The following is a 9,686-nucleotide window of genomic DNA, read 5'->3' as shown; positions in this document are numbered from 1 at the left end:
GGCGCAGTTTTTAATAGGCTCATAGGACATCCAAGCAAAGAAACATATTTCTTTTCAAAAATCATCATTGAACTCATTCCTTTCATTCATTATAAGTTTTCAAAACAGTTTACAATTATCAAAGGTTTTATTTTGGATCATAACATAAAACATACGAATAAAATAAATAATTCGAATAAATTACTTAAGGCTAATTGCATCAGCTTAATATTCAACAAATATTAATATTAAAGCAGCGATATTTACTGCAATTGTTTTTCAAGTAAGACTAAAATTAAATTTACATATTAGGGCGCATTGCACTAAAGTCAAATAAATTTCTACTAAGGCGGGAGTACAGCTACACAATTGGTTTACTGGCATTTGGGCTAAAATTAATTTCGAACTAGGACTCTAGGGATTATTTAATAATCAGCGTCGATTACACGATGTAAGTCAAATAAATAGTTTATATAAATAATGCTCCATGGTCACATTCACTGCCACTGATATTGATTGCGATAGGCCAGATAATGGGGATCCTGCGACTGCTGCTGCAGCTGCTGCGGCTGCTGCTGCTGCTGCGACTGCGGCCTGACCTGGTAGCTGTCCGTGGAGGAGTCGAGCTCCTCGATGGATGGATCCGTTTGCAGGGATCGCTTCCAGTAGCTGCCGCCGCCCTGCTCGCTGCCCCAATCCTCGCCATGGTCTTCGTAATGGTGCTGATGATGAGCATGTTCGACATAGACAACCTAGTTAGAAATGATGCAAATAGGGCGTGAAGTGAGAAACACCACAGGAAATACCAAAGAGCCCAGAGTGTAAGAGCTGTGTGGACTGTTTTTTATTTTGGGCGGAGGGGGGAGATATCACTGTTTGGGGGAGGGAGAGAGTATGTGTGTGTGTGTCGATTGGCTGTCTTTCAGCTGCTTTTCAAGGCATGTTACTTTGAGGGGGGAGGGAGGGGGCAGGGCGAGAGCCACGCCCATACTTACACATTGTGGGGAACATTTTGGATACGCTACGTAAATATTATTGTATATTTTGACTGGTTTAGTTATGGGAATCTTTTGAATTTATGTACTGATTATTGTGGTAGCTGTCCAAAAATTTTACCATATCTGAAACCAAAAAGGTCTGAATATGTTAGCATACGGTACATTTTTGTGGTCTATAATTGTGGTTGGAACTGTTGTGGAGAAATTGTAAAACGGAAACCGCAGCTGGAGTGAAACAAACATAATAAAACGCCTTGGATCTGTGTACGCAGTTTTCCATATCTATATACAATATGTTTTTCAGAGTATACAGGGAAAGGGATAGAAAGATTGAGAGAGACAGAGAGAGAGAGAGTGAGTTTGCCAAAAAACATTTGCTCATACTTAAGATTAAGATTAACAACAAAAAAAAGGGGTGCAGAAGATCCGTTTAGAACAAGTAACATTTTGGTCTCATAACCGGAACGAGATGTTCGTGTGAGATACAGAACAAAATAGAACGCAACACATTTGTAATTCTCTCTCAACTCACCTTGGACGGCGTTCCGCCGCGCTTGACATCGATCCAGAACCGGGCGATATTTATCAGCAGTCCGATCAGGGCTATCGCAAAGAACTTCACTTGCAGATGGGCGCCCAGTATTTTCAGCAGCAATTCGATTTTGGCCTTTAGCAGGGAGCCAATTAGCACCAGCTTAGCGTATGCCTTCCTCTTCTTCTTCTTCTTGCCGCGTGTCACTGTGAATCAAGTTCAAGTTCGATTAATATCGATCTACATTTCTACACAAACACACTTATGACCAAAGAAAAAAGAACGCATCGAAATACACATAAAAAACGATTTAACGATATTTATCGCTTGGGAGGGTGGTGTTTGTTAGTATGAACTGCAGTGCGCGTAAGTGCGTTAACGGTAACGATAACGATAACGATAACAGAACGATAACGATAACGATAACGAGAACACAAAAAGCATTCGAAGCAAGCAGGCAATATGTACAAGAACTTAGACTATGCACGGGCAAATAATTTATGCAAATGAAAGCGAAAATATTGGAAGATAAGCTTAAATTATTTTTAAATACCTTTCACTTTAAATTTAAACATAAATTATTTGTCCGTTAAAAGGCAGCTTAAAATTAGCTTAAAGTTTACGCGCTCTGTGCACAGCTGAATGCTATGACACTTGTACGCACCGACACCAAATCCCACTGCTTGCCAAGCAGTGCACATGCTGTGCATGTCTGCCTGCTATGACACGCACATGCATGCTATTTTATACGCTTGCAGAAATTATTATTGTTTTCCTTTTTTATTTTCAACTATTAATCTTTTGTGGAGAAGTTTCTTCGGTTTTTTTTACTATTTATCTTTTGTGGAGAAATATTTTCTCTTTTTCCCACAACTCTTTGATTTTTCTTAATTTCTCTGCAAGTGTACTTATCTTCGGCATGCCAAAGCTTTGAGTTTTAGCAGCTTATACTATTGATAGATAGGCACTAAAGTGTGCTTAGGAAATGGTGCGCTAAATTCATTGAAAACCACACGCAGCAAACAACACACACCTCCGTTACTTCTACCATATTTAATCGGGTTCTTATGCTTGCGCTTTCCACCGCCGCCGCCGCCGCCGCCGACGCCGGCATCCACCAGATCGTCCAGCAGACCGATGCCCAGCGGGTCGCTAGTCTCCTCCTGAACGGCCGCTTGGGACTGTTGACCCTTCCGCTTGCGCTTGCCGCGCTTGGTCTTGCGCTTGAAGGGCCTGCCGCCTCCTCCGTGGCCGCCGCCTCCGTGTCCGCCGCCGCCGTGGCTAACAACTGTCGAGTCGCCGTCGTGTCCGTCCTCCACCTCGTGCTGCTCCGGCGCTGCCTGCACCACAACCACTGTGGCTGGCTGCTGTTGTTGTCCCTTCTTCTTGCGCTTGGTCTTGTTCTTCTTGCGTTTCTTGCCGCCGCCGCCGCCGCCGGGTTTCTTTACTGCACCCGCCGCATCTTCGGCGCCATCCTCCAGTTCTATGAACTCCACGGTGCTCGATGCGCCATCGTCGCTGAACACCGAGGTTTTCACATCGTTCGCCGGCTGCGCATTGCTCTCGGCCAGGCTCTGAGCACTTTCATTTTCCGGCTCATCCTCCGCGTCCGCCTCCGCGTCCGCCTCCGCGTCCGCCTCCGCCTCTGCGTCGGCTTCCGCTTCATCCTCCTCGGCGTCGCTCGTTTCCTGATCGCCGCTGTTGGACGCATCATCGTCCGTCTCATCCTCGCCGCTGTTTTCGACAGCCGATTCCGCCTCCTCTGCATCCGTCTCATCGTCGTAATCCGCATTTTCACTATCATCTGGCGCCGCCGCTTTCGGTGACTGCAGATACTCGTATTCGCGGCCAAGGAAACTGCGCCCAAAAAAAAAATGGATAGAGAGCAAACGAAAGAGAAGGAGAAGAAGAAGAGTTAGGAAACCGGAAAAATGTTGCCCAGCTAACTTGTTGGCCAGTTACCCACCCGTCCATCGTCTCGGCGAGATACTCCTTCATGTATTTGGTGCCGATCTCGATTTTCTTGAGCAACGTCGACGGCTTCTCTTTGATGGGCAGCTCCGAGGCGCTGTAGCCGCGTCTCTCGATCGTCGCGTTCAGCTGCCGATCCGCTTCGACTGTGGCGAAAATGGAAAATCATTTTTGTTTAATTGCCGCACACATTTGGGCGCGATTTTATTCAAATGTTGTCCAGAGTAAAGAGCAAAGATCGAAAGCTTGGCATTATTTGTTTTCATATGAATTGTCGCACTTGAGTCTGGCTAATCTTTGGCAATTGGCAAGTTTTCACTGGCTTTGATTTTCACCTGAGCCACGCTTGCACCTCATTAACACCTCTCTTTCACTTGGTCGATTAGTGCTTCGCTCACCTTTCAATTTCTGCCACTGCAAGTGGAGTTCATCGTCCCAGACATCCAGAATCCTGGCCGACTTCTGCCTGGCACAGCCCCAGGGCTCAGCGCGTATGGGACAAAGCGCCAGGTCCAGATACGGCGAGATCTCTGCAAAATAGAGGCAACATTAATGTTGATGCAACAAAAAAACCAAAATGACATTCAAGACTCTCTGGCAAAACTATTACAAAAGGCCAAAACATATTTGGAATTTTGCTCTAATTTGGTTAGCGTTACGATGGCCGCAGCTTTTCCAACTGTAAATATTTGAGTGAAAGTGCTGACCACTGGCCAGCAACAACAGCAAAAACAACATCAAAAACAACTGAAGCACTGATAACACCTTGTGTGGCAATTGTTGGCTCTGCCGCGCTCATCCATGCCACCTGCAGCTGCCACATTGTCTGCGGCGCATGCCGCATGTTTAAAACATGGTTATTGCTGATTTCTAACCAGCAGCTGCAACAATCAAGTGAAAATGTGCAAAGCCTCACAATTAATCACAACTTAATTGCGGCACTCGATTTTCAAATTCAATTGACAAACAATTAAGTTGATTGTTTAAATTATAATTAAAGCAAGTCGGACCCTGCCGGGCATCATTTGTCACACTTGCAACGCGCGCTGTGGCAGGCGACTTGTAAATTGAGCAATTATTCGTATACCCTGCAGCCATTTAAAATGAGTTAAAAGGGTAGTATGTTTTTGGGGAACGGCAGAGGGAATTATCTATGAAATGTATATATATATTCTTGATCAGCATTAACAGCCGAGTCGATCTAAACATGGTCGAGCTGAGCTCCTCCTGTCTTTATAAACTTAAGAACTAGATATATCATATTTAGAAAGGCGGAACGGTTCATCTATGATATATGTATACACATATATATATATAGTCTTGCTAGGCATCAACAGTCGAGTCGAGCTGAGCTCCTCCTGTATTGATAAACTTATCTGAGAGCTTAAAAGAACTACACACAAAAAAAAATCATTGTAAATTGTATTATTTACACTTGGATTTAAATATTTTTGCCTAAGGTTAAAACTAAGGAATAGTGGCATATTAAAATTTCTTTTTAATATGAACATATTTAATTTAATGATTATCATATTTAATTCTGACTTTTCACATTAATATCTTTCGTATTAATATTCAAGTGGAAAAATATTAAATATGAATACAGTTCATATTCAATTCAAATATTTTTAACTCTTTTTTTTAATTTACAATATATAAGAGCAAGAATTTCTTTAAGTTTAGTCTTGGGCTATATTTCAAGCAGGAGCTGCGCTGGATTCACAGTCTGTCCCTAGTCAGTCATACCCGTTTAATATACCCTCACTTATTTTTATCTCTTATTATGATTGTGCTGTTGGGGGGGTTGTTAAGGCTACACACAATGCAACAAGCTGTCACCTGGCTGCCTTTTAATTGCCCCACATCAGGCGATGCTGCTGCTGCTGCTGCTTCTGCTGCTGCTGCATTTCGCATCCAGTTGCAGGTTGCAGCTGCAACAGCTCGCAAGTCGTGATTAGTGAAAATGGCAGCACATGAAGCCTAGCATATTTCACTTTCAATTGCCTGTACTTTGACCCAAACGGCTGCCAATAATGTCATTCTGTGCCGCATCCAATGCCCAAGTGAAAGCTGAAATCAATGGGAAGCCTAGGATCTGGCATTGTGAGAAATTGTTTGTTTTCCCTCTTGTCGTGGTGACATCCAACAGATAAAATCCTTGTACTGTCGCCAGCCCACGCGGCGGCATCCACAGCGATTCCCTCGGCGAGCGTCTGCATGTCTGACATTTGCCAGCGCTTTGGTTTGGCTGCTTACAAATGCGCGGCACATTAAGCCAGACCCTGCCGTGGCTACCCCTACTCCTACCCCCACGCCCCGCCGAGCCACGACCATGACCAAGAGCCCAAGAGACAATGCCCATGCGCTGGGCTCGAGCTAATTTCAGCTACACTTTTTTTTCTCTACTTTCACTGCAATTGAAATTTATGCGTGGCCCATGGTTATTATACTTTGGCTGGCTATCGCATGCATTCGGCGAGGGCGTGCCCAATGAGCCCGAACTTGTCGATGGGTGACGCGTTTATTTGCATGTCCACAATCGCCTGGGCCCATTGACTGGCCACTGGCCACTTGGCCAACTGTAAACGCTGCCCGGCTGCTGGGCATTTGGGCCAACTATCAACTATCAACTGGCTAACTACATAACTGTGCTGTAAATCTCATTTATCTATGGCCATTGGCTGTCCATAACAGTAGCTCATAAAATATTAGCATAATCACGAGAAATTCTGTATATATCGTAGATATAGTTGTAAAGCTGAAGAGCTCGCCTTGGGTGGCATTTGAAAGTGAAATATGCGTCGATTTCAGCTAGTTAGTCTGATCAGATTAAGTCCTTATATTTATGTACGATTTAATATTGAGAAAAAGTAGATGTAAATCACTTAATTTGAATAACTATTTCTATTCAGGCCAGCACAATTTGCTGAATTATTTAGTTAGTTAGTTTAGCCAGATTAAGTCCTTATATTTATGTGCATTTTAAACTTATAAATTGATCTTAAATATTGAGAAAAAGTAGAAGTAGTTAACTTAATTTAAAAATCCTTTGTCTATGCAGGCCAACACAATTTATTAAATTTTTTATCATGTCACACGCAAAGCACTTTAATTTCAATTCAATTCAAATTAATTAAGTCCATCTATTGAAGTACATTTAATGCCTCAAAACTACGTTTAAATATTGAGAAAAAGTAAAAGTATTAAACTTAATTTAAGCACAATTTGCTGAATTGTTCAGTTAGTTAGTCTGCTTAGATTAAGTACATATATTTATGTACATTTTATACTTATAAATTGTGTTTAAATATTGAGAAAAAGTAGAAGTTAACTCAATTTGAGCACAATTTGCTGAATTATTTATCACATCACACACAAAGCCCTCCAATTTCAATTCAAATGAATTCTGTTAGTTTTTGCGGCTCTTTCAATTTCTAGTTTCGACTTTTTAGAACACAACTTGTGTGTGGAATAAAAGAATGAATTCTCATAGAAACTCGTGCCCCTCCGAAACAACACACTTTGCATTACCGTTAGCCAAGAAATGTGTGAGTTGTGCCGGGGCTACCCGGCTACCCGGCTACCACGGCTACCACGGCCAAAAACGGCGCTCAATAAACTTTCACTGGTTTTCGATCTGCGGCATTTGCTTGAATTGAAGACGCGTAAAACGACGTCAACAAGCCAACGAGAAATGTGTACGCAAATCTGAGACATTTCCAGGTCCACACACAAACCATGTCACTTAATACGCACAAGAGATGAGATCCTAACGAAGGGGAATGGGGGGGGGATTGGGGAGCTGGCATCTGGCCATGTGGTCTGTGGCCAAACTGGGCAATTGGTTAGATGCCAGGCGGGCAGCAATTAAAAAATGAAATTTGATTTCATTCCGTGGACAACACTTTTAATTTTTGCTCTTGCCATTTATTTTTTATTTGCGCTTTAAAGGCACGGAAAAATGCTGTCAATGCCGCAGTTTTGTTTTGTCAGTTTTCCAGTGGCTTTTGTTTGCAACAGCAACAAGCCAAACCAAACAAGACAAGGTGTAACCACATTTATACACACACACACACACACACACGTATCTCAATTGACGGTTATAACCCAATTCTGAGCAGTTTTCTGGTTGTTTTTGGTGTCAGATCGCCCCAACAACAGCGCCTCAATTCTCAGCCGGCCTCAGTTTATTGTCTTTTGTAGTGGACAACCGAATCTGGCAACATATCATGACTTGGCTAAGATATCAGCCTGTTTTCTGTCTTCTGTCTTCTGTTTACATTGCCTTGCTGCTCTCTCGTTGTGGGGCATAACAACTTGCACATGAGCGAAGCGTTTCGATGTTCAGTTTATGTTCAACAAATACTTGTTTTTAAGGCTAACAATTTGTGCAAAATTGGTAGCAATTAAAGTTTATCTAGTCGATTATTGGCTTGATTATTAGTCAAGCAAATACAATTGGAAATATGTGCGGCTTCCCTCAATAATCTTGTTAAAGTGAGCCAATCTTTAAATTAATGTCAACATGAGCAAATTTAGGCCTTCCAGATAGAGCTTCTCCTTTAATGGAACAATTAATTTTTTCATAATCATGCCCTACTGATTTTAGTAATAATTACTGTCTTAGTTGGATATTCAATATTTATATAAAACTTAACTTTATTAGTCAGAGCTAAATATTAAATCAAATTAAAATCCAATTGTTGTCTTAAATAGAAAGGAACCTAAAAAAAGACAAGGATATATTTCTGATTTATTCGATTGAGCTACTAAAAACTTTCGAAATAAATGTAAATTCGATAGATATTTATTTCAGTTTGAATTTGTGAGCTATAATTGTTACCATAAATCGACAGTTTTCATTATAATAAATAATAATAGTTCGATTAAAAAAAACTCTCAAGCTTAATCTACTCAAAAACCAACTAATTTATTTATTTATTTCCTTATTTAAATAAATAATACTTTGTCCGATTTACTAAACTCTCAAACTTAACCCACTCAAAACCCACAAAATGTTTCTTTTTTGCTAGAGTATTTCAAGTTCGTTATATTAAAAAAAAAGAGCTCGTTTATGTTTTTGTCATGTGTTTAACTGCGTGTGCTTTTAATGACTTTACATTAAGGTGCACCCTTTGGACAGCTCAAGCGTCGGAGCGTGTAAATAATCGTGTGCTTAAAGCGCTCAACTAGTTCTAGTTTAGTTATAAGTCTGACCCATATTACATGGCCAAGGCGCTTGCAATGGGCTTCTTCTTTTTTGTGGCACCTCGCACAAGTGCAGGCCCGGCTAATTGCTCGCTTTGCGCACCTGAAGAACAGAGCCGAGACGAGCAGAGATTGCGAGCAGCGAGCATGTCACCTGCTCCACAAAACGCAAACCCTTTCCTAACAATATTCCTGTTCTGCTGCACTGGCCATGAGAGTGAGCGTTAATTAGGCATAAAGTTGACAACTGACAACTCGAATTGATGTCGACTCTCGACTCTCGCCTGTCAATTGCCACATCAGGCCTCTATTCAAGTCTTAGAAACCCATCTGTGCTCAGCTATGATATAATGGCTAGTAAAATTCGTGCGCTCTCACATTTAACTTAATGAGCAAAAATTTCACTGCAATAAAAAAAAAAGTGCTTTTGATTGTGTTTTGTTTTGCTTTGCTTTGCATTTTAAACAGCGGCCCATTGCGCATTACATATCCGAAAGGTCCGAAAAAAGAAATAAATATGAAAAGAAATTGGACTGAGTCATCCACCAAAAAAGTTGGCAACAAACCGAATGAATTTGTGCATCCAGGTGACTTGGCATAACTTACCACTCAGTTGTCGTGGAGCAGGTGCCACAACTGGCGACCAGGCTGCAGCCGGAGCCGAAGCTGGAGCTGGAGCTGGGGCTGGGACGGAGGCGGGCAGGCTCCAGGCATGCGTCTGTGTAAATGGCAATGGCAAACATAGCAGCAGCAGCAAGAGCCCAGCGCCCGCTGAGGAACGCTGCCAGTCCATTTTGGTTAGAAACTAACTCACGTCAACTCGATGAAATTTCACAAATGCAGATATATATATATATATATATACAGATAGTTACAGATACGGATGGATTTGCCGTTAGATTGTTTACAAAAGTTTGGTTCTGATTTATGTACACTTCTCGGCACGCAAAGGCACAACGGATCTTTGTTCCATTTTCTGATTTCAATGAAAGAAGTCG

The 9,686-nt window shown here is 41.9% G+C and overlaps 1 protein-coding gene across 1 annotated transcript; it reads right to left on the bottom strand.

Annotated features, from left to right (window-relative positions):
• Positions 1-303: 303 nt before the first annotated feature.
• LOC135429053 (uncharacterized) lies at positions 304-9,481 on the bottom strand. The gene is made up of 6 exons (XM_064683228.1): positions 9,295-9,481; positions 3,879-4,010; positions 3,476-3,626; positions 2,543-3,366; positions 1,510-1,715; positions 304-731 (listed from the first exon to the last, which is right to left on the bottom strand). Exons 1-6 carry the CDS (start codon positions 9,479-9,481, stop codon positions 477-479), a joined length of 1,755 nt encoding a protein of 584 aa, XP_064539298.1. The 3' UTR covers positions 304-476.
• Positions 9,482-9,686: the final 205 nt, after the last annotated feature.

This window comes from Drosophila montana, unplaced genomic scaffold (genome assembly GCF_035044405.1).
Source record: "Drosophila montana isolate Dmon_TW-CO22-7 unplaced genomic scaffold, ASM3504440v1 contig_2583_1, whole genome shotgun sequence".
NCBI classification, from domain to species: domain Eukaryota; kingdom Metazoa; phylum Arthropoda; class Insecta; order Diptera; family Drosophilidae; genus Drosophila; species Drosophila montana.
Note: the sequence above shows the minus strand (reverse complement) of the source record. Positions and strands in the feature narration are given on the sequence as shown.

Coding starts and splice junctions, on each gene's coding strand:
- LOC135429053 (XM_064683228.1), bottom strand. CDS start 9,481: ATGGACTGGCAGCGTTCCTCAGCGGGCGCTGGGCTCTTGCTGCTGCTG. Junction 3,627..3,878: donor GCAGTGGCAGAAATTGAAAG/GTGAGCGAAGCA, acceptor TTTTCGCCACAG/TCGAAGCGGATCGGCAGCTG. Junction 732..1,509: donor GCGGCGGAACGCCGTCCAAG/GTGAGTTGAGAG, acceptor ATTTCTAACTAG/GTTGTCTATGTCGAACATGC.